General features: G+C 41.7%; 2 protein-coding genes across 14 annotated transcripts in view; one reads left to right on the forward strand and one right to left on the reverse strand.

The window, feature by feature from the left end:
* The window catches only part of BTBD7 (BTB domain containing 7), an 81,974-nt gene extending 75,707 nt beyond the window's left edge, over nucleotides 1-6,267 (forward strand). For all 11 annotated transcript variants that reach the window (XM_036316040.1, XM_036315983.1, XM_036316006.1 and 8 more), the window contains one exon: nucleotides 1,014-6,267. In XM_036316040.1, the coding sequence (XP_036171933.1) occupies nucleotides 1,014-1,829 (816 nt within the window). In that variant the 3' untranslated portion in view covers nucleotides 1,830-6,267. The remainder of the gene's footprint in view (nucleotides 1-1,013) is intronic.
* Nucleotides 564-24,964, reverse strand: UBR7 (ubiquitin protein ligase E3 component n-recognin 7). 3 transcript variants are annotated; one of them, XM_036316068.1, is made up of 11 exons: nucleotides 24,758-24,962; nucleotides 22,106-22,239; nucleotides 21,591-21,651; nucleotides 19,689-19,784; nucleotides 18,812-18,865; nucleotides 18,490-18,595; nucleotides 16,568-16,776; nucleotides 16,245-16,394; nucleotides 15,291-15,453; nucleotides 13,987-14,048; nucleotides 564-2,733 (listed from the first exon to the last, which is right to left on the reverse strand). In XM_036316068.1, the coding sequence occupies exons 1-11, from the start codon at nucleotides 24,905-24,907 to the stop codon at nucleotides 2,605-2,607; spliced, it is 1,314 nt and encodes a 437-aa protein (XP_036171961.1). In that variant the 5' UTR covers nucleotides 24,908-24,962; the 3' UTR covers nucleotides 564-2,604. The 3 variants fall into 3 exon arrangements, with proteins under 3 accessions (XP_036171961.1, XP_036171981.1, XP_036171970.1); XM_036316077.1 differs by lacking the exon at nucleotides 564-2,733 and adding an exon at nucleotides 9,166-11,595 and having other exon boundaries at nucleotides 24,758-24,907; XM_036316088.1 differs by lacking the exons at nucleotides 19,689-19,784; nucleotides 21,591-21,651; nucleotides 22,106-22,239 and having other exon boundaries at nucleotides 24,758-24,964.
* Between the last annotated feature and the right edge of the window lie 31 nt (nucleotides 24,965-24,995).

A 24,995-nucleotide genomic window follows, 5' to 3' on the forward strand; every position in this document is an offset into this window, starting at 1 on the left:
GCCTTTGCCTTCCAAGCTGCCGTCAGAGCCCTCATTTGGGAACCACAGTCACCAGCATTAGTAGCTGGTGAATCTAGCAAGAAGTCTTTGCTTAGTTTTACACACTGCATTAGAGGTTGAATTTGAAAAAAACACACCCAGTAATGACTTTTTTACTCGTCCTGCTCAGTCTCACACTGTCACGAGCATTCAATAGAGAGAGAAACAAAAGACACGTGTATTAGTTCAGGAAGTCTTCATTAAAATGGGGCTTTTTGGAACCTAGGGACTAGTGTACACCTTGGGTCACGTTGTGATCTTTCCTCACCTTCTACCCTTCTACCCACTCCCCCTGCTGTGCCCCTCAACACCCCCCCCTACCCTCCCCCCAAGGAGAAATAATAAAGGTTGGTCATGTTTGATACACCAAATTTCCCTTGGGGTGGGGAGGGGGATGTAGAGGAGGGTAAAGGGGGATAAATGGTCATAGAAGGGTGGTGAACGCATGATACAATACACAGATGATGGATTGTAGGATTGTATACCTGAAACTTACATAATTTTATTAACCAATGTCATCCTAATAAATTCAATTTTTAAAAAACTTCCCTTAAAGGTAATTTATTTGTATGTTCATTATAGTTTTAATTGTAATAATGAAAAATTGGAAACAACTTTAATCTCCCAACAGTGGGAGAATGACTTGATAAGTCATCAGCACAATGGAATATTACACAGTAATTTAAATAGTAATCTCAAAGAAAATTTGGTGACAGAATTATATATATACACTAAATTTTGTGATAACATATATATATGCAAAGAAAAAAGGTGAAATACCTCAAAATGCTAAGTGGTTATCTCAGGGAAGGTTAGGGTTATTATTACTATTTTTTGCCTTTCGTTGTCTGTATTTTTATCATTCTTAAAAACAAGCATGTATTTTATAATGAGGAAACAAAATCAGTAGACATCATTTTCACAAAGGAGTCCTGGGCTGTACTTTCATCCTCCCCCTTTGTCTCTGTTCACAGTGTACACAGCCTGTGCTAAATGACCTAATGCCGGATATTGCCATGGGTGTGTCCACATTGTCACTCAAGGACAGGAGGCTTCCAGAGCTTGCTGTAGACACAGAATCAAGCCAGTCAGTTTCTGAAGTAGGACCAGGGCCTCCCCAGCATCTGGCGTGTGTCCCACAGAGGCATGTACACACGTCTCGAAAGAAACACACACTAGAGCAAAAGACAGATGCTCGAGAAAATCAGCAGGAATATCCGGATTTCTATGACTTCTCAAATACTGCTTGCAGACCTTCTACTCCTGCTCCTGGCAGACGCACCCCTTCCCCTTCGCAAGGTGGATACTTCGGTCCTGACCTGTACAGCCACAATAAAGCATCACCAAGTGGCTTAAAGTCAGCCTACCTACCTGGCCAGACCTCTCCTAAAAAGCAGGAAGAAGCTAGGAGAGATTATCCGCTGTCCCCTGATGGGAATCTACACAAACAAAAGAACGAGCCAATACACCTCGATGTCATTGAGCAACCTCCCCCGCGGTCAGACTTTCCTCTGGCCGCCCCGGAAAATGCTGGCAGCGGTCCGGCGCACGGCAGGGGGCGGACAGCAGTAGAAACTGACTTGACTTTTGGGCTGACTCCTAACAGACCTTCACATCCTGCATGTAGCTCTGAAGCTCCAGAAGAGAGATCCAGTAGAAGACTAGCTGACAGCGAGTCCCTGGGCCATGGAGCTCAGCGAAGTATGGATTTGGAAAGGGAGGATTCAGTAAGCAGAGGAAGGAGGTCACCAAGCAAACCGGACTTCCTTTACAAAAAGTCTGCCCTCTGAGAGCAACCTCCATGTCGTCTGTGCCTGAGATGTGAAACATCCCATTTTATTATGTAACCCAGCAACTTGGAGACCCGCTTATTGATGCCAGCTGATAACTCAGTTATTTTATTCCGGTTTTTGTACATACATGTTTATTAGACATGGCATGCTAAGAGGGTTATTTTGAATGCTGCATCTGTCTATTTTGTGTTTGAACAATTGTGTGGGGAAGCATTTTTAACAGCAAGCAAGCTGGCACTTTTTTTTCTCTTTACAGATGAATTTTTTGCACTTGTCCATTTATTTTATCTGTATTGATTTTATATCAGTATGTTAAACTTTATTGCCGCATTTAAAGGACTGTATTTTCATACTTTTTTGCATTTTGCCATTCATCTACCAATTTCCATGTGCATTGGATTGCACACTAAGATGTATTTTCTTATGAAATAGTTCTGTGTTTATTTTTTAATTATAGAAATTCCAAAGAACAGCACATCAAAATGCTCCTCTCTTTTCAATAATTGTTTTGGTTCGGAAATCTTCCTGCTCAGTCTCTTTAAATCTATTGTCATTCTTTTTTAATAAGTCTGGGGAGCTGGTCTTCGTTCCTTCAGTGGGAGTCCCGTCAGGATCCTGGAGTTTCCTAGTTCACTAGAGAACAGGAAGGAGAAAAGCTTTTTGTACCCAGGCTGCTCTTGCTGTGTTCACAGTGCAGATGCCGTCGGAGCCGCTGCAGATTCTGGTAGCATGGACTAGAGTCATGAGATGAGACTCTAAAGAGATGGAGTTCTTAGAATCCTAACGCCGTGGAGATGGCGACGTAACCTCCAGCCTGCACCACGGGCTTTCTGGTTCCAGCGTCCTCGACTCTCCAGCTGATGGGGAAGTGACTGCTTGCTGCCTTCAGTTGTCTTGCTCTCTGTGGGAAAACAAAAAACAAGGGCTTCAGTCTTACGATGTCATTTGGTGTTTGTAAGCATATGTTTTCTTTTAAATGTTTTTAAAGTGTGTCTGAATTTTGGTGTCCTATAAAAAAATTGTATAATGCATAACGCTTCATTACCAAAAGAGAAAAAACTTTTTTTTTTTTTTTTTTTTTCCAGTGAAAACACTACATGTCCTACTTGAACTCCACTAGGGATGCTGGTTTGGGATTTTACTGAACCACTGAGCACATGGGATCTTTAAGATCTTCTCCCTTGGAAGGGCAATGTGTGAACTAAGGACTTTTTCTTACTCTCCAATGTAAATATATTAGTATTTGAGTTTTTAAATCACTTCAACATTATTCGAGCTTTCACTTTGTATTTTTACAGTCACATACACACAGCCGTAGCACTTAGAAGAGAAGAGAGTTTCTGCACAGTCCCTCGGGGGCGTGTGTGTTTGGGAGTCTCTTTTCTGTGTGTGTGTGTATATATATATATATATATATATACACACACACGTACACACACACACACACATATATATATAAAACTATGAAACACTGACACTCACTCTAAAACTATGCAGGGCTAGGGAGCCTTTACAAGCTCACATAAATGAATTACATGCACTTTTAAGTCAATAGGTTTCTATTGGGTGTCAACAACTCGGATTCCTCCCAAAACTGTAGATACTCTTACATTCTTTTCCTACTTTACCCTGTGGATGTACACTCAGGAATAATCTGGCATTTTTAAAAAATCCTGACAGTAGGTCGTCTCAAAGATGAGAAACATCGGTATGTCTGTGTACACCGGTACACTGCTGCCTCTCGTTCTGCTACCCGACTTCTTAGCTGCTGCTGGAGTGTCCGCCCGCATTGTGAGGTTGCGTACTGAGCTCCAGAGTTAACACTAACCTATTTGTAAGGTCAGCTGTGCATTGCCTTTGAGGCTCCCTTTTATAAAGACAGAAAAACAGGACTGACTGTTCCATTTTTAGGAGGTTTGACTCTAATAGATTATGGTGTCTTTTGAAGCCAATCTCAGTCTGTCTCCCAGAAGCTAAAATTAATTCCATTATATTCCTTAATGTGTGTTTATATACTTGTGTTGACATGAATTACTTTGATGTAGTTTTAAATATCCTGAATTCAGACTCTACTGTGCTGGTACTACAAACAAGAGTGAGTAGAGTTAATTTGGGTGGAAAAAACTTGATCTGTGTTTTTTAATTTAAAAAAAACAATAACAACCTTAGACAAGAGCTATTGATGTCACACATTTATTCTCCTGAAAATTTATTAAATATTCTTTCATATCCCCGAAGTGTAATTATAAAAATAAGTGGCCACTGTTCATAGTTTCGTTTAATTTATGAAGTTTGCTTTTAATAATTTAGTAGCTTACCTGGCTGAACTACGTGTACAAAGAGAAACTTACTTTAACCCATGGGATTGTGAGCTGATGTGACTTGCGAAGATAAACAGATGTGGTTGTGTGTGCTCGGGTAGGTGTTAGACTTTCAGTGTGTCTTGTGAAGTGTGCTTAATAGGGTAGGTAGGTTGAATAGCTCTGTGCCTCTGGCTTTTGAACCCATCTATTTAATCTTTTTTAATGCTTACTAAGCATTAAAATATTTTAATGCTGTACTAAGATAAAATGTGAAGTCTGAGTAGGATTGCTCTCAGAAAACACACACACATGTACAATGTAAAATTTGGCCACAGGACCTGGCATTTTACTCAGTGTAGAAATTTTGTGAGAACCAAATCGCAGAGTATCAGATCTTATCTCGAGGCCCCGACAATCAGGCCGTCAGACAATCACCACTCTGGGTGCCCACTGGGTGGAGGTTACAGAACTACCATTTTGTTCCTGGATCACAAAGAATTTTGGCGTTTCTTCAAGATGCTATTGGTCTTTTTTTTTAGTTTTGTGATTTTGATGAACAATTTAAGTTCAAAGTCACCTGTGACTCCTAAGGGAAAAAAGCATGAAAGGCGAAATTATTCCTGAAAAATGGTGGTTTGAATTTTCCGCATACCATACCCTTTTTCACCTGCCCCCTCAGCTTTTTTGAGGTGTGTGTCCCTAGACCTAAACTCTCCTGACATTTTGATAACCAGTTAGACTTTATGGATTTTTAACAAGGTCCTTTTGTTGAATCCTTTTGTATAACTCTCTAAAACTTCATCTAATTCTCAGTTTTGCTCCCTCAAACTCTGTTTTTATTATAATTGCTATCCTTTATTGGGCTTTCTTTTGATTGGTTGTTCAAGTTCTGGCAATGGGCAATACTTGTCCATTGAATTAAGGTGATGGTGCGGAGTGTGAGGGGAACAGCCTTGAGGCAGCAGGGCCTGCATGTGTCCATCTCTAGAGAAGAAGGTCTAACATTTCTCAGTAACTACTCAGCAAAATACGTATTTTCATAATGTTTAATCTGCCTTTTAGGAAATATGTTTCATGAAACACTTGTATTTGTTTTGCATTTCTAAGGCATTCATGTTTATATCTTAGGACTGAACTCAAAGGGAAATGTTTGAATTTTAAAAAATTATTTGATTCACTTCTTTCTATTGAAAGTTACTATTAAAGCAGCAGTGATGGGTGCTATTCCCAATTCTGCAGTGGTTTACTTCGTCTACTAAGTAATTTACTTTGAAACCTCATTACAGATAACCTTACTGAAAGAGTTACCATCACACGCTAAAAGGTATTTTACTGTTTTCCATCAGCACTGTTGAATGAGCAACGTTTTCTGAATGTTCAGCTGTCTTTTTGTCTGATAAATTTGCAATAGCTGTTATGTAATTCTTGTATTGGCAGGTCTTTGATATTTTTTCCTCCAGAAAACTCTGACCGTCTGTCAATCTTCCATATTCTAAATATTATATTGCTGTGGTTGTTTCTATAGAAAGATTAGTTGCAAGTGTGTGTCTTGAAAATAACCTCTTGTGTTTGTGTGTTTATGTGGGCTCTCAGAGATGAGCTCTGGAAGCTTCGTCATGTACCTGCACCTGACTGTTCTGTAAGCAGGTGGTCTGGATCCTGCTCTTCGATGGGGTGGCTGAAAGGTAAAGGTTCTTGAACTTCTTGCTGTTTATGTCCCGCATCTATACTTCAGAAGTACTTCTACAACACTGCATTTCTTGTGGTTGTGCTGTTACTGGTATAAAGTCAAGTGCCTTCGATGCTAAAGGCTCAGAAATTTTTCTTAAACTGATTTCATGTCCTATGCAAGTGTTTTCTACAACCTGCATAACCAGTACTTTGTAAAACTTGTTTACGCTTCAATTGTACATAGTGTTTTTTAAGGAAATATATAGTATTTTTATTTAGGTACCTCCAAACTTGAATTTGTCTGTGTGAAGCATTGTAAAACGATACATCTCTCTTTTGAGTATCATTACCGTTGTACAAAGGTTTTCACTGGTTCTATTTTTCTACTGTTACTGATAAGCATGTAACACTGACTTTATCCTACATATAGTTGGCATTTCAAATAAATGGCTTGTATAGAACCTGCTGAGTTGGATGCAGTCTGTTTTAGCAATGTGGCCTGCAGTCCTCAATTCCAGAAGCGATTGTACCCTCAAGAGTAAAATTGGGAAGTTTTCTACACAAACTTCCCCTCTGTTTCTAGGATTGCCATTATTCAGAGGCTTTTTTTTATTGTTTTCTTGGAACTATATTTTCATTTGAATCAAGGTCATTATATTTTCTACTTTTTCATTGGGGCACTTCTGAGAGATTTATTTTACAAATTTGAGCAAAAAGTTACTTGCATGGGAGTCTCCAGAGGAAGCTCAACATTCCACCATGTGGACCCAGCACCTGGAATGTGCCAAGCGCTGGGGTCAGAGACCAGGCGGATCCCAAGATTCACGGGCCTCCAGGTGTCAGAGACCTGGCTCAGAATCTGAGCTTTTTTTTTCTCTTTCACACTCAGGCTTACTAATATTTTTCAATTTGAAAGGGAAATGGAGTCATGATCTAGACCAGTGGTTCTCAACCTTCTGGTCCTTTAAATACAGTTCCTCATGTTGTGACCCAACCATAAAATTATTTTCGTTGCTACTTCATAACTGTAATGTTGCTACTGTTATGAATCGTAATGTAAATATCTGATATGCAGGATGATCTTAGGGGACCCCTGTGAAAGGGTCGTTCGACCGCCAAAGGGGTCGCGACTCACAGGTTGAGAACTGCTGATCTAGTGTCTCGGTTTCTGAAAAAAAAAAAACAAAAACATGCAAAATAGAAGGTTCTCTAATTTCCATTTTTTAATTGCTATAAAGTAGTTATTTAAATTTAAGCATTCCACTAACAAGTTCCATCTTATTTTGCCCTTCATGCTTCACTAAGGTAATCCTATAACCCTCTTAGGTTTAACTGTGGAGTATCAAACAAAAATCTGAGGTAAAAGAAAGTCGAATAAGTCAACGTTCATGTCTTTACTTGTGGATTTCCCCTGGAAGAGTTTAGGCTGGCTTCCCTCACTACCTTAGGCCTTATTTCTACTTGGTGCATGAGGAAATGTTTGAATCTACTCTTCCCAGGAATCTGGAGCCCCAGACAAAACAGATAGGATACCCAGTCTCAGAAACTTGGAAATGACTGTCGTGGAAACAATCAGAACAGTATATTCTGATTATCTGGTGATCATGGCTGGGGGGAAAGGCTGGCTTGATGTGGCCCAGGAATGAATGAGGAGAAATATGCTGGTTCCAGTGCTGTGCACTCTTTCCTTCTTCAATCGTTTAATTAGGTACTGTTTTCTTTAATCCTTCCTGAATTACATACTATTTTTGGTGCCATTTTACAAATGAGAAAACTGAAGCAGATACCCAGTAAGTAAATTGTCCAAGGTCACGCAGCTAATAAGCCTAGAAAGTATGGTGGCCCAGGCAGGGGGAACATAACTGTGCAGGGTGGAGGTAGGCATTCCTTTGTTCAGCAAACATCAAATAAGCAACTTCTACCTGCCAGACACAGCTAGGTCCTGAGGTGACAGTAATAGCAAGACAGCCACAGTCCCACCCATTGCAATTTTAGGATCTCAAGGAAGAAAAGACAATTGTAGTGGTAAGGCCGGTTCTTGGATTGGGAAGACTTCAGAGTGCAGGTAAAGGAAGTCAGGACGACTGGACGAGGAGGGATTCTGGGGAGGTTTCCAGGCAGAGGTGGAGGCTGAGGCAGGCTGTCTGAGCACTAGGGAAAGCTTCGTGGTGTCTGGGCTCACCTTGCCAGGCCTCAGAAGATGTTGCTACCAACAGCAACAGGAAGCTGCTACGGGGTTTTGAACGGAGAAAATGTAATCGAATTGGCATGGTCTGTTGCTCAATTGAAGAGGAGCAGGAGTGGATCAGAAAATCAGGCAGGGGGCTGGCAGCCCTCCAGGGGACAGCCCGAGGAGCTCAGAACCAAGAGGAGGATTTCAAATATGAATATGATTAGGGCATAATATCTGTAGGACTTGATGATTGGGTGTGGGGAGAGAGCAGAAGGCATCAGGTAGGGGAAAGGGCATGAGTTCAATGTTGGTCTCCGTTCCCAGCCTTGCTGTGGGAGACCGAGCAGAATTCATGTTTCTTGGAAGATTTAGAAAACCCTGGAGTAGTTAAGATGCTGGAAGACTTGGTTCAGTTCTGTCGTTTATGCTCTCCCCACTGTGGATCCCGGCCCGATGCCTGCCACACGATGGGTGCTGTGCTACACCGTTGGTGAAATACACAAATGGGAGTGCTCACTTGTACATCAAAGGTTTGCTGAGCACAGCCACAAGCCGGGAGCTTTTGTGCATATGATCTCATTTTGTCCACCCACAATGACCCTAAGAATATAATTGTCCATCCCCATTTTACAGATGTGAAAACTGAGGCTCCAAGAAGCTGAGGTTCCACAGCTAGTTGGTGACTCCAGGTTCAGGTACGTAAGCAGCTCTAAGGCTGCAAGGAGCCTTCACTTACCTGAGCATAACTCACGGGGTGATGCCCACTGGTCTTTCCTAGGAAGCAAAAACTGGGGGAAGGCCAAAGGTGGGCCTCTATATTGACTTTTTGGTTTGTTTTCACATTTACTACTGAAATAATGGCCACCATTAGGTGGACCTCATGTTTTCCTGTGGGCTTCTAGCCCTCTCTCCTGCACAGTAGCACCTGAACAAACAACCCAAGCCCATTTCTTTGTTCTGCTGTTGATTTAGGTCCCAGCAGGGACTATGGCAGCTCTCTCCCAGGTGTTGTAAAGCCAGGGACCTCAGGCCAGGCCTCACCTTATGAAATAGGAGAAATGAACCAGTCCCCTACCTGAGCAGGACCCCAGGGGAGGAATAGCTCTTGGGAGTATACTCATTTCCTTATAACAGGCACTGAGAGGTTGTGCACATTTAAATAACTAAAAACAATTTGAAAAGCCACTATTTTGAATTGGTTTTATTTAATCTTACAGAAACCTGATTGGAGTTTGGTATGTAGTTATAAGTCCAGTAACAATTCTACAAAAATGGACATACAATGCCGGAATTCCTTCAAAGCAACAATATCATAGTCTTTTGCATAAAACATGCATTAACTGCCACATGTTGGCCAAAATCCGTCTCCCCAAGAAGAGACAGTCCAATACACTCAAGAAAACTAGCTATGAACAACAGGTACAAAAGGAGGTGTTTTGGTTAGTGTACAAGGAGGAACAGTGCCTTTCAGAGAACAAGCCCTTCGGCACTGGGGGATTTGTACTGTGTTGCAATGTAATGCGTCACCTCAGACCTGATCCTGACCTGTCAGAAGGAGGAACATTCTGGTAGTTACACATTTGAGAAGATATACACTTGCAGGCCACAATGGCCCACTACTTGTGCAACCTTGCAGAGGGGGCGCAGAAATCCTGACTTGGAAGGGCTCCCTAGCTGGGGTTGTAAACAAACTCAGAGACACTCTGAGCTTTCCAACCTAGGGTGAAAGGCTTTTTACCCTTTTCTACAAGGCCAGCCCCGGGCACACAGCATCTCCTGTGGCCATAAGACCTCCAGCTCCACACCCTCTTCATGAGGATCTGTAATTGGGTGTGATCAGAGAAACATGGGATGGATCATTTCTTTGAGGCCTTGACTTTCTGTAGTTCTCATTCACCGCATCCAGGGATCAGTGGACACTCGTCTACATGGCTGCTGAACACACAAAGGGATATTAATAACCACTGTGGCCCCAAAGCCTCAAATGCTTGTAGTCACACAACTCAGTTTGTCATCTATTGTCAGGACAGACTTTGTTCCTCCAGAGCAGGGGTGGGGAACCTTTTTTGCCAAGGGCCCTTTGGGTATTTATAACATTATTCACAGGCCATACAAAATTATCAACTTAAAAATCAGCCTGGTATGTTCGGTCAAACATTTAATTAGCTTACCCCTAATGCCTTGGCATGGCCAGACCCAATGATTTCCATGGGCCTTATATGACTCAGGCCAGATGTTGCCCAGCCCTGCTCCAGGGGGAGCAACTCCATTTATCAAAGGGTGTTTTCCCCATAGACTGAAGGGCTTTAAAGAGATTTCAAACCAACTGAAAGGACCTCCCTTCCAATACGGGGTTTTATACGGCATTCCTTGAGGTTCTTCAAAAGATCTTAGTCATTAGGGAACTAGTTGTGGGCATTAACGCTTATATACATAAAGCTCATCATTCGCGCAGCCTAGGGAGGCTGCCTCTCCCACAGCAGGGCTCTCGCTGCCCTGCTCACAAGTAAGCTTAAGCCAGTATGTTTTCCTTCAGCACAAGTTAAGGGGGGAAATAATTTATTAGGGTTCTAATAACATTTTCATAGCAGAACAATATCAAAATAGGTTTGTTTTTAATATATGCTTACGAATATCCCTGATAATATAAAGAAATCCAGAGGACTCTGTAAACCACCGAGATGTCACAGGGTAGCGCCCGGTCTGGTTTCTAGGCAGCAGGAGAGGGGCTACTGTATGGCATGTTTTCTCCAGGAAGCCCTGTGCGCACCACAGTTCTGAAATCCTAACATGCTAGTGCCAGCAGAATTGTGAATGACATTTTCACTTTAAATTTATTAGTAAAATTCCTATCAAAGGTTGGCTCCCTCAATCCTGCCATCAGCCAATCTCCCTGCCTATAACAGGCCACAAAACCATCAATCCTGGCCACTCCAGAGGTTGAGCCCAGAGGAAACAAGTTGTGAGACCCCTTGTAAGCCGTGACCCAACCTCAGAAAGCAGGGATGTGGGAGAAGGAGCAGACCAGGCTTGAGGAAGCTTTGGCCCAAGGCACCACGATCACAGGGGTGAGGGGACCTAGAGAGGTTCTAGCTGCAGGAAGATGCCCCCAAAGCAGGTCCTGGAAGACAACAGCTCTGTGGCAGAGTAGACACATTCAGGAGTTAAAGACCAAAACAATTAGAAAAGAAACTAAGTTTACGTTCTCAAAACCAAATCAAACTTCTTAAAACTTATAAGCAAATAACCCTGGATAGACTGGGGCTGTGGTGGGGGCTGAAGTCTGTGGAATGAGTTGCTTTTAGCTGAGTCAGAAAGAATGCTGGTTGTGAAATCAGCATAAACACTGTGGCTACTGCAGTTAAGGAGAGCGAAGGAAGCTCAAGGTCAGAGGAGGCCTCTTCAAAGAGAGGATGGAAGAGGAGCAAATGTGAAATATGCCTCTTTTATTCCTGGATCAGTGAGTGGCATTTCCGGCGCCTGGCTGAGAAGGCGCCTGGCTGAGAAGGCGCCGTGCTCCAGTCTAGCTGCAATAATACTGCATCCCATCCACCCTTCTTCTCTTTTTGGACTGAAACTCTTCAAAGAACTGCTGGATGTCCTCTCTCTTTACAACCTGTTGATGAAAAGGAGATGAGGAAAGGGAACTCCATTACAGAACAGTAACTGGTGGTAATGTTCACACACAGTCAAACAATATTGCTGTAAGGATTATTTTAATGGGTAATTAATTACACTATCTCCAGTTTATAGAGTTCATCCAGGCCCGTGGTCGGCAAACTGCGGCTCATGAGCCACATGCGGCTCTTTGGCCCCTTGAGTGTGGCTCTTCCACAAAATACCACGTGCGGGTGCGCATGCACAGTGCGATTGAAACTTCGTGACCCATGGGCAGAAGTCGGTATTTTGTGGAAGAGTCACACTCAAGGGGCCAAAGAGCCGCATGTGGCTTGCGAGCCGCAGTTTGCTGACCACTGATCCAGGCTCAGAGAGACTGGCCTATTCAGATTACACAGCTGGCAGAATAGCATTAGGCACCAAGCATAGGTTCCACCACCTTACTGGGTTTCCTTGTAAAAAATGAGAGAAAAGCAGCACCAATGTGAAAGGGTCACTGGAGAGGATGAGGGATGGTGCCTGTGGAACACTGCTAGCACAGTCAGTTCTCAATGACTGGCAAGAGGAGTGGCAGAGCCAGACAAAGACTGAGAACCGGCAAGGTCTCCTCAGCCACTGCTCCCTCTCATTCCACCACTGCCTTCGGGGAATGTCCCTCCATTCTGAATAAGCACCCTCAAAACAGCAGTGTTTTGAGATTTGTGTTCTTTCCTGAAGAAAAAGGAATCTGAAAACTTTAACCTCTTCAAGAGTCCAAAAATAAAGATGCTTGTACATAAATACAAAAAAAATTGGTAAAAACTACAGAAGTACTACTCTTAGTAAATGGATACCCATTTTATGCAATAAAAATGAAAAATGTATCTTTCATTTTACTGGAAAAAGGATTGGAGCATGATACAAAGGTGTTTACCACAGAAGCAAAATAGAATATTAAAAGTAAGAAAATAAGACAACAGTAAATTGGAACAGCCCAGACAAAGTCCCAGCTCACCCAAGAGTGAGTCTTGTCAGTGATCTGACTTAAAGCTAAGGGCCATCCATTGAAAGACAGGTCTGTTAATTACTTTTTATTTATTTTTTTTATTATTTATTTATTTATTTATTTATTTATTTATTTATTATTTTATTGATTTTGTTACAGAGAGGAAGGGAGAGGGATAGAGAGTTAGAAACGTTGATGAGAGAGAAACATCGATCATCCGCCTCCTGCACACCCCCTACTGGGGATGTGCCTGCAACCAAGGTACACGCCCTTGACCAGAATCGAACCTGGGACCCTTGAGTCTGCAGGCCGACGCTCTAACCACTGAGCCAAACCAGTTAGGGCTGTTAATTACAAAGGTAACACATGCTTATTGTTCTGAAGAAACGAAGGTGGGGCATGAGGGAGGAAGTAGCGAATGCATATGAGCAAGAGAGAGAGGTACAGGTGTGTAAGGTGAAAATCTCCCTTTCTCGCTCTCAGGGGTAAGTGCTGCTAACATATGCAAATGGAGTGCTAACTTGAAGAACCTCCCTGGTAAGGTATTTATGATCTGATCGAGTGGTTGGTTGGGACGTTGTCTTGTACACCAAAAGTTGGCGGGTTGAAGTCCCAGTCAAGACACATACCCTGGTTGTGGGTTTGATCCCGTCGGAGCCTATACAGGAGGCAATCAAATCAATGTATTTTACTCTCTCTCTCTCTTCCCCCCTTTCTCTCTCTAAAATCAATCAAAAAAAGAATGTATTTTGAAAAAAAAAAAAAAAAAAAAAGAGCCCTAACCGGTTTGGCTCAGCGGATAGAGCGTCGGCCTGTAGACTCAAGGGTCCCAGGTTCGATTCCAGTCCAGGGCATGTACCTTGGTTGCGGGCACATCCCCAGTAGGGGGCGTGCAAGAGGCAGCTGATCGATGTTTCTCTCTCATCGATGTTTCTAACTCTCTATCCCTCTCCCCTCCTCTCTGTAAAAAAAAAAATCAATAAAATATATATATAAAAAATTTGAAAAAGAAGAAAAAAAAACATTAATCCTCTACATGAAAATAAAAATGTGGGTCAACTGATGAGGAATTAGAACCCCTAACAGATTCAAAATCTAAATGACTAACACTCTGAGACGACTGTAGCTCAGAGCTCCAGTGGCTGCTCTGAAGCTACAACCACTCTCTCCAGGTCCCGTGTGGCTGCTCGTCCCCCATTCCTTCCGGCTTACAGTTGGGAAGGATGCCCATTGTGGCTGGACTGTGGATGTCTCACCACCTCTTATTGATTTCCGTTAGCTCTGCCTGAATTAAACTCTCAAGTATCCAGTTTAAGATGCATGTTGTTGGTTTTTTATCAAAGAAAAGAAACAGTTTATTCAAAACACACAGGACTATGATTAAAATTCTTTAACTCAACATACCGTGCCTTCATCAGCAAATCTCTTCAGATAGTCTTTAAGTTCAGTCTTCAAGTCATTATATTCTAAATCAAAACAACAAAATAGGCCAATGGCTTTTATAAACAAAGTATTTCTTTATTCCCCGACTTGAGTAGAATTTAAATTTTAGTTAATAGTTTAAATTTTTTAGTTAACAGTTTTGATTTTTCTTTAAATGAAACCTGCATAGAAATGTGTTCCCCAAACTCCTTCATTTTGATATCAAAAATGATACTTCTTTTATTAAGACAAAAAAAAGCTCAAAAAACAGAGATAGCCTCACTCCCAAAAAGATTAGCAAAGGATTTTAAAAGGGTTTTCTATCTCTTTGGAATTCTAATATTTGAAATCACCTCAGATTTGTCAATATTGCCCTAGCAGGTTTGGCTCAGTGGACAGAGGTTGGCCTGTAGACTGAAGGGTCCCTGGTTCAATTCTGGTCAAGGGCACATGCCTGGGTTGCAGGCTCGATCCCCAGTACAGGAGGCAGCTGATCAATGATTCTCTCATCATTGATGTTTCTATCTCTCTCTCCCTCTCCCTTCCTCTCTGAAATCAATAAAAATCTATTTTAGAAAAGTTGATTAGTGATTGCTTTTAAAAAGACGATTTGTCAAATATTAAGTTTTAAAATTTGTTCACTCAACAGTTTGCATTATGTACGAAGCACCTTGAGGGCTACAAAAATCATTTAGCTGCAGCCTCCATCCTCAAAAAGCTTTTAGCCTCATAATGGGAAAAGGAGTCAAATAGTTACAAATAAAAGATAGAAACAATCAATGTCATAAAAGGGGCACACAGGTGGTGGCATCCCTGGAGAAAATGGCTGGGACAGAAATCACTAACATAAGTTGGGCACGCTGTGGGGAACATGTCAAAGCCTGCAATTAAGAGTCTGGAGCTATTTTCCCCTCTACTGGATTCCTGTGAGCCACTGAAGCAACCTCGGGAACTGTCAAAAAGATGACATGTAATGCTCAATGAAAATTATTTCTCATTGGATGAGAAAAGAAATTGATTCTCTAGGACTCTTTACTCACACACCCACCCTTAAGACACAAGCTATGGTTTCTTAAGCATGAATTATTCTAGCATGTAACCCATAATGGCAACTAAATACCCAGCAACATTACCCTTAAGCAAGTATAGTTGAGGTCTACTATACAATTCCAAACTTAAACTTTAAAACAAAAGGTATTAGTTGTTCTCCTTACATATCTATTTTTTTTCAATAGTGAGGGAAACTTTATGGACTTCATGAATTTTCACACTCAAGCAGAATTTACCACAAATGAGTTCCACTTGCTGGACTCTGTTCATGCTGCTAAGAGTGTCCATTAAAGGATCTGTCCTGCCAGCCGCCTGGTCAACCTTGCCCTTGTTTTCATAAGCCAGAACTGTGTCATATTCATCTGTCAGGAACAGGACATCTAGATCGCCATACATTTTCTTGAAAAAATAAAACCAGGTTCCCCATTAGAACAGCATGCCATTTTCAGTCAATCTCTGAAAATTTATTTTCAAATTAACTGCCAGAAAAACCTGAGCCTTTCCCCACAGAGCTGCTTGAGTGTTTTATTCTTTTTTGCCCAAATCTCTTTTAGAAATCTTTCAACTTCCTAGTAGGCGCTGTATGGTCTAAGGCAGCGGTTCTCAACCTGTGGGTCACGACCCCTTTGGCGGTCGAACAACCCTTTCACAGGGGTCGCCTAAGACCATCCTGCATATCAGATATTTACATTACAATTCATAACAGTAGCAACATTACAGTTATGAAGTAGCAACGAAAATAATTTTATGGTTGGGTCACAACATGAGGAACTGTATTTACAGGGCCAGAAGGTTGAGAACCACTGGTCTAAGAGATCTTTACTTAAAAACCACTGACTTACTGTAACTCTCAACAATTTGTGTTTCAAGCAATTTTATGATATAAGAAAGCTAAGAATTGCTATTTTTCCACTAAAATGAAGTAAATAAAAAGTAATGCATAATTCTGCATTTCTTCCACAAGCATTTAGACTGTAAATACTATTTCATAAATTTGCTTAATATAAGAATGTTTGGTGAGTATAGCATAGGGTGGGTAAATGGTGATGGAAACAAATAAAAAAATAAATTTAAAAAATTTTAAGCTTTACACTTCTCACATGATTTTCATAAATATATGAAAATATGATGTTCTTATTTTAGACATCAGTCCACAAAACAACTAACATTGAACCTGACCAGGTACTTACCATACAGTCTTTGCAGGTACATAACTTGCTACGCCAGTTCAGGGGCCAAAAGGTGGCAGTGTCTTTCTTTATAAAATGCTTAGCTTTAAGCTCCTGAAGTTTGCAGCCAGTCTGTGATTCTGTATTGAGATGTTGATTCTTAAACACTGTCTGAAATAAAATTAAATTTTGAAGTATGTTTTTTAAACTATCATGTTTTCATACTTTAGATTTGTAAAAGGATTTCTTTAGGAAAAATATACAATTCAGATCCAAAACTATAGTTTACAGAATTAATTTTGCTTAAGTTTTATTTCTTTTATGGCTCCTACTTCAGCTGTTACCTGGAGATCAGACTCAGAACTAGAGCTGGCACATGGTTCATTAGTCTGCTCTGTTTTAATTGCCTTGACAGCATCCTTTGCATGTTCTGAAACATCCTTTTTGAGGGGACTATCATGATGATCTCCATTTTCAGGTTTGGTAACTTCCTCATCACCTATTCCATCGACATTCAGCGCCAACCCATCATCCTCAGCAGATACTTTGGTTACTGTAGGTTCAATGAAAAAAAAAAAAAAAAAGCACAAAACACATGTCCACAGACCTATTAAACAATGAAATCACTTTACCTGATTAAAAAATATTTCAGAATCTGAAAAAGGAGTCAATCTTAATCTCTGGAATAATGAGAAAGGAAACATCTATATTTTTTAAAGTTATGCCTGCTGATCCAAAGAGTTCAAATAATTGAACAGTTTAAAAATATAATCACCACTTAAGCACTTTATATATAAAGGAGAAAGAAAAACTCCACAGATGCTAAAGAGAGACGGGATACCTCAAGAGGCAAGAGGCAGTAGGAAGAGATTTAACTGCAGACACAAGTACCAGGGTAGTTTTTTGTTGTTGTTTTTTATGGTCATCTATCTATCTATCTATCTATCTATCTATCTATCTATCATCTATCTATCTTTATTGTTGAAAGTATTATAGATGTCCCCTTTCATCCCCCCTAACAGGGTCGTTTTGAAAAGACAACCAGCTTTTTTTCATTAAGGAGAAATTAAAAGGATGGGTCTAGAGCAGCCGTGGGCAAACTACGGCCCGCAGGCCGAATCCGGCCCGTTTGAAATGAATAAAACTAAAAAAAAAAAAGACCGTACCCTTTTATGTAATGATGTTTACTTTGAATTTATATTAGTTCACACAAACACTCCATCCATGCTTTTGTTCCGGCCCTCCGGTCCAGTTGAAGAACCCATTGTGGCCCTCGAGTCAAAAAGTTTGCCCACCCCTGGTCTAGAGGCAGAAATACTGTGAAGGAGCTCATGGTACAGGATGGCATTTCAATTTAATAGAAGATGAAGCCATCTGCTGACAGGAAAGGAAATAAAGTGGTGGAGAGGAGATCAATTAAGAAAATCCAATGAATGAGAAATATATATAGGTCCAGTGGGAAGTTAGAGATAGAGAAGGGTACGAACAGAAGAAGGGAGCACCAAGTTTAAGAACCTTGAGGCAAATCAAAAGTGTAGGATGAGATCTCAAGTATGGCTGCTGTTTGTGGTTTATAGGTAAAGTGTTCCTTAAAGGTGAGAAGGGCAAAAAATTATGAGACCAGAGCAGCAGATCGTATGAGTAATTGCCACTTAAAAAAAAAAAAGTAATAACATATGGCATGACCAAAAAATAAAATTATTTAATGACTCAATACTGTTCACTACTGATTAGTTGTTTTGGGTCAGTTTCTTAGTGTATAACAAAAACACTAACATTTCCCACCACTCCCTACACAACCAACAGCAGATCTTACATTTAAAAACAACTTATTCAGGTTCTATTTATCATTCAAAGTTCCATTAAAAAACCACCTCCTTGCCCAGTTGGTGTTGCCTAGTGGTTGAGCATCGACCCATGAACTAGGTCAGGGCTCATGCCCGGGTTTCAGGCCCCATCCCCAGTAGGGGGCGTGCAGGAGGCAGCAGATTGATGATTCTCTCTCATCATTGATGTTTCTATCTCTCCCTCTCTGAAATCAATTAAAAAAAAAACATACAAAACCGCCTCCTTAATTTTCTCTAATTCTGGTCTCATCTATACTCTGCATCAGGCCAATAAAGTACAAATTTGCTCTTGGTAGTCTCCTAACCAATCATAAGCACCTTTCTATACCTCAGAGTCCAGTTAGTAGTTGGGAAAAATTCTGGACTGAACATACACTTTTCAAAAGCACAAGTTTGTACAACTCCACAGAGATGCCTACCTGCCAACTGTGCAGCGTAAGCCCACAGGAAAGAGCAGCGCTTCATGCAGGCCTGGCACACCATCTCCTGGAAATCCCCACTCTCGGGGGGCATGGCACCAAGATGCTGTGAATACAGAAAACCGTATTTTTCTTGTGATCTCCAAGTTGTCCAAAATACTCATCATTTTCTAAATAAATATTGCAACAGTACACTGATCATATCTTTATAGTTACTTTTGAAAAGTAACTATAATGTAAAATATAACACAATTCAAAAAGAAAACACAACTTTTCTCCTTTTGTGAAGATAATGGCTTTAAAAGGTAAAAGCTTTCCGTACCCTTCCATGGAACCAATCTTCACAGACTACGCACTGGATCATCTCATCTGGAATCTAACATGGAAAAGCAATTTGTACGTTAATGATTACACTGAATTCAGAGACGTGAAGGTAAATCTGGCACAGAGTAGAATTAGATACTAATTAGTTCTCTAACAAATTTGTGAGACCACTACAGGGATATCCAAGGAGACAGGGAAAGACATCAGATCAAGGGGCCAAAGAGAAGTTCGTTCTACATGAAATGATGGTACATAAGGGTTACAGTGTAGTAAGCACTTTGCAAGCAACTGTCAAAGCTCTTTCACATCACTTGTGATTCTCACAAACCTTTACAAATAAGTAATGTATTCTCATTTTACACATAAACATAAACCCAGGCCCAGGGAAGTAATATGAATTCACCAATACAGAATGTGACACCCGGCCAGTGTGGCTCAATGGTTGAGCGTAGATCTATGAACCAGGAGGCTGGGTTTGATTCTGGGTCAGGGCACATGCCTGAGTTGTGGGCTCGATCCCCAGTGTGGGGCATGCAGGAGGCAGCCAATTAATGATTCTTTCTCATCATTGATGTTTCTATCTCTTACTCCTTCTCCTTTCCTCTCCGAAATCAATAAAAATATTTTTTTTTAAAAAAGTTATTACAAATTTCCAATAAACTCATGAAAAGATGTAAGTGCACTGTGATCAAGAAAAGGAAAATTTTTAAAAGATACAGTTAGAGACCCAGCCCAGATTTATCAAGAGAGAAATCTAGACTCCTTTCACGATCCCCAAATTCCACCTGCACAGCTACAGAGGCCCAGGTATGACAAGAAGCTGAGCAGTGAAGGCTAGAGATAACACAGTCCCAGTGTTCACCCCAAATTCTTACCTCATCATCAGGATCAGGATAAGGTCTCTTACAAATGCAATACAATCCAAAAAAGTTGTCATTATACTTATTGCCAGAATTTATCTTTGCTTTGTCCTGAAAGATATTAATTTCAATATAATATGTTCTAATTTTAACTATTTCATTCATCAGCACATTTCTGCATTCAACAAATTTCTGCATTGAATATACGAAGAAAAGAGTCACTCCTATTAAAGGGATACTTTTTCCAGGATACAGGGAAAAAAGAGAAATCATTTTTTGTACCGTATTTGTAGCAATTGGTGGAAACGGAGTATACCCATTTAATAGAATGGTAATGAAAGTTAATAATGAGTATTAATATCAACCTTTGGCTCTGGCCGGTGTGGCTCAGCTGATTGGGCACAGTCCTGTGCACCTGGGGGTTGCTTGTTCGATTCCAGGTCAGGCACATGGCCGGGTTCCTGGCTCCATCTCCAGTAGGGCGCATGCAGGAGGCAGCCAATGGATGTTCCACTCTCACATTATATTTCTCTCCTTCTCCCTTCCTCTCTCTCTAAAAACCAGTTAAAAATATCTTTTAAAAAAAAATCAACCTATGCAAACTAACATTGGCCTAGAATTTCAAACTACTTCTTAACAGCAACTGTAATAGCCAAAGCCGCCAGGTTACCAGGATGTAAAAATACAAAGCAGACAAGAGGGGGAAAAATGAGACGTATGTAATACTTTAAACAATAAAGAATTTAAATTTTAAAGAAAAGCAGACAAGAAAATTGTCTAAAAATAGCCTTCTAAGGAGAGAAAATCAACAGTTTTAGCAATTAAGATTGAATAATATAAAGTCCCTTTTTTTGTTGTTAATTCTCACCAGAGGATATTTTTCCATTGATTTTTAGAGAGAGTGGAAGGATGGGGGAGAGACAGAAAGAGAGAAACATCGATGTGAGAGAGACATGTCAATTGGTTGCCTCCCACACAGGTCCTGACTGGGGCCGGGGATCTAGCCTGCAACCAAGGTACATGACCTTGACTAGAATAGAACCCAGGACCCTTCGGTCTGTGGACTGATGCTCTACCCACTGAACAAACTGGCTAGGGTCCCTTAGTCTCTTTCATTTGTTATTTCACTAAAAGTTATTATATAAGATAGTTTTTAACCAAAATGCAATGAAAAACTCCTGCATGCATCTAGCCCACATTCATTATTATCAAGTTTTACTTATCCCGTTTTTAGTCATACCCCTTGCTTTAAAAGCTTTAGAGCAGCCCTGCTGGTGTGGGTCAATGGTTGAGTGTCGGCTCATGAACCAGGCAATCGTGGTTCAATTCCCGGTTAGGGCACATGCTGGCGTTGCCAGTTCAATCCCCAGTAGGGAGCATGCAGGAGGCAGTGGATCGATGTCTCTCCTCCATGTTTCTCTATCACTCTCCCTTCCTCTTTCTTAAATAAAAAAAAAAATATATATATATATATATATATATTTTAGAGGCCCACTGCATGTGGCTGCCACCTGGGGCCTCCCTCCCTTCCTCCGGCCCCGCACCCTGGTCGAACTCCTGGATGACTTCCCGGTCGAGGGGACAATTTGCATACTATGCTTTTATTATATAGGATTATTATTATTATGTAAAAGCTTTAGAGCACAGCATGAGCACAACCGACATAATTTAACCTGAATCGCTACAAAGAACATTTCCCCAAAACCTTTCATATTAATTATAATCTATACTTTATGCTCTAAACAGGTTACTTAGTTTTCTAACAGGGTAAAAAATGGAGTCTAACATTCATTTGCCCATTTGCAAAGAATAAAAGTATAAGTACTTTCTTTTTGGAAAATATCTGGTTTTTATTCACTCTGTTGAATATCCATCTCAGCTATTTTCAATGCATTTATAGTTACAGTGCTTACTTACAGGAAATAATTTGCATTCCAAATTTTTAAACTTGCTGTTTCCACAATCACAATGAAAATTTCTGAAAGAAAGAAAGAGCCAATTTTAATTTTTCTTTTAAAACTAATGACCGTTTAAAGTTCATCATAGCCTCTTCCCTTTCAACTCATTTCTAGGATCTAAAAAGTGGCCTTGGTTGCTGCTCATATATCCAATTCAGAATTTCTTCAACTGCCTAACAATAAGATTTAATAATTCTGGAAATTAATGTGCAGAAACAAATATTTATATCACATCCAGAGACACAAATAAATTAATGGCAGTGAAGGATGAGTAGTTTGAGTTTGTATCATAATTACCTTTTAAAAGGCCCTGTGGAAAAACTATTGTCTCAAATCATATTACATAAAACAACTACAATAAATTTACCTGTACACAGCTTCATTGAATGGAAAAGCAAGATTATGAAAAAAAAAATGCAGCTGGGAAAGAATCTAAACATTTAAAAAGCATTCAGCACCAATCTCTGTCTTTACCTTTTTGTATATAGCTCAAATAGTTTATGACTTCCATGACACTCATAACTGCAAGCTAGGCAAATTCCTGCTGGTTCTTCTCCCTTGGGGGTGCAGGTACCACAGGCATATAGTGCTTGTCTCTTTACAGAGCCCTAAAAGACAGCCCCAAAATGAAAAATGAGAATGAAATATGGCATGGTTACCTAACACCGATACTGTGATCTGAGAAATAACTGAAATCAGATTATCTGTGGTGAAAATCTTCCTGTAAAAACCACTAAGATTAATAAAAAAGCTTACACGAGAGTGCCAAAACAATGTTGCATATTTCACATCATTATATATACTACTAGAGGCCCGGTGCACAATTTTGTGCACCAGTGGGGTCCCTCGGCCTGGCCTGCAGGATTGGGCCGAAACCGGCTCTGACATTGCCTGAGGGGTCCCAGATTGTGAGAGGGCACAGGCCAGGCCGAGGGACCCCACCGGTGCACGATCTGCTGTGGGACGTTGGCCAGCCAGGGAGGGGCCACAGGAGGGCTCCAGGGCGAGTCCAGACCGACTTGCTCAGTCCTGATCAGTGGGACCCCAGCAGCAAGCTCACCTACTAGTTGGAGCGTCTTCCCCTTGGGGGTCAGTGCACTGTCATAGAAGCAGTTGAGCAGCCTTAGCATATCATTAGCATATTATACTTTGATTGGTTGAAAGGCTGACTGGATGACCAGACACTTAGCATATTAGGCTTTTATTATACATAAGACTAGTACATACTTGTTTTCATACAATTTTTCCTAAAGTGATAGGAAGTTTAATATTTTCAATCAGCTGTGAATAAGATGGTCTGCTTAACCACTTTAACACATGAAAATGTAGGAGAATGTGTATAGGTTGATATAAGTAACATCATACTTTAATTTTGGAAAATACTTGGATTCCACCAAAGACAAAATCAATGCACTTAAAAAAAAATCCCTTTTATTTTTGGGGGGAGATGCATGCTGAAACATTTAGAGGTGTAGTGTGGTGACATCTGCAAGTTATTTGCAAATGGTTCATCACAAAACAAAAAAGAAAGTATATTATAGAGGAGAAAGATAAATGTAAAATGCTAAAAAATGAAGGTATGTTAAGAGATACACGAGTATTCATATCATTCTTTCAATTTATTGGTAGATTTAAAATGTTTCAAAATAAAAAACAGGCAAAACTTTTTACAAATTTTGACTAATCCGCTGTAGGGAGGAGGAAGACACAGGGGAGCTTCGGAATACCAGTAACGTTCCATTTCTTGGTCTGGGTGGTAGGTACCTGCATGTGTTTTTTTCAAGCCCTACACAGGATTTGTGCAACTTGTTATATATTTTACTATAATAAAAAGAAAATTTTGCCCTAACCGGTTTGGCTCAGTGGCTGGAGCGTCAGCCTGCGGACTGAAAGGTCCCAGGTTCGATGCCGGTCAAGGGCATGTACCTTGGTTGCAGGCACATCCCCAGTAGGTGTGCAGGAGGCGGCTGATCAATGTTTCTCTCTCATCGATGTTTCTAACTCTTTATCCCTCTCCCTTCCTCTCTGTAAAAAAATCAATAAAATATATTTTTTTAAAAAGGAAAGTTTTAAGTAAGTCTGTTTTATAAAGCTAACTACATTTCAAAAACAGCTTACAGATTTTTTTTTAAAAAAGGCCGGGGGGAAAACTGTTCTGGTGGGAACGGAAGGTTCTAAAACACCAGCCGCGTCCGGGACCACCTGTGGTCCGGGACCATCTAACCCCCGGCAGCGGGTCGGAGCACAAAGGGCACTGTGACCTCAGTCCCACCACATAAAGGCCCCAGCGAGACTTCCTCCCCGAGTTCCATTCCCCGGGCCTGGACGAGAACCCTCTTCATCCTACCGGTCCTCAGCCCTTGTGAGTTTTCCTCTACCCACCGCGATCCATTTCTGTGCCTAGAAATACACAGGATGAGTCACCCAACACCACAGCACACCCCCTCACATGCTTGCTCACCACGTCTGCCGAACGCCAAATGCCCTCCTCAAGCAGATCCCTTCGCTCCCGCCTCCCCCCGGTGCCGGCACCATCTGCTGCTCGGGTTCCTATCCCCGTGGGGGGCCGACTGCAGAGCTATTCGGCACTGGTGTCGTCTCGCCAAAAAAACACACAAAAAAACACGCACAAAAAAAACAAAACAAAAACAAACATACACACACACGCACACACAAAACTGGCCGCTAAACTAAACTGCAGAGGAACGAGCTGTCAAGGAGCCCAGCCCATGAGGGGGGGTTTTCAAACCCAGGGCTCAACTCCGCTGGGACGCTGCCATCAGGTTCCTAATACACACTCTTAGGGTGGGAAAGGCAGCGGCGAGGAGGCCTGGATTTAAGGAAGACAAGAGTGGCTGCCCAGGGCCCAAGCTCGGCGAATCCCGAACGGCCGGCCGGAGGAGGAGCGAGGGAGGAGGGGGCCCTGCTGGACACGGGCTGCGCAAGGGGGCCCAGGAGGCTGAGGGCCAAGGGGCAGCTGGGCCTGGGATGGGGACGTCCACGATCAACGGCGGCCCCGGTGCGCCACGAAGAAGACGGCCGCGGCAGGCGAGGGTTGGACGAGTCCGCGGGGAACAGCAGGTTCCGCCGGAGCCCGAGGAGGCGAGGCCCCCGCCGCGCGCTCACCTGCGAGTAGGAGCACTTCTCGGAGTCGCTGCCACCCAGGACGGCGCACGCCTCCTTCTCCAACTCCTCGTCCTCCTCCAGGACGTCGACCAGCGACACCACGGGCTCCAGCTCCGACTGCCGCCCGGCGGGACCCTCCGCTCCGGCCATCCTCAACTGTCACCCGGCCGCAGCTCTGCGCTGGCGGAGGCGGGAAAAGCGGCCGCGGGAGGCGTGGCCGGAGGAGGCGGGTCCTGAG

Source organism: Myotis myotis, unplaced genomic scaffold (genome assembly GCF_014108235.1).
Source record: "Myotis myotis isolate mMyoMyo1 unplaced genomic scaffold, mMyoMyo1.p scaffold_m19_p_1, whole genome shotgun sequence".
Taxonomy (NCBI): Eukaryota; Metazoa; Chordata; class Mammalia; order Chiroptera; family Vespertilionidae; genus Myotis; species Myotis myotis.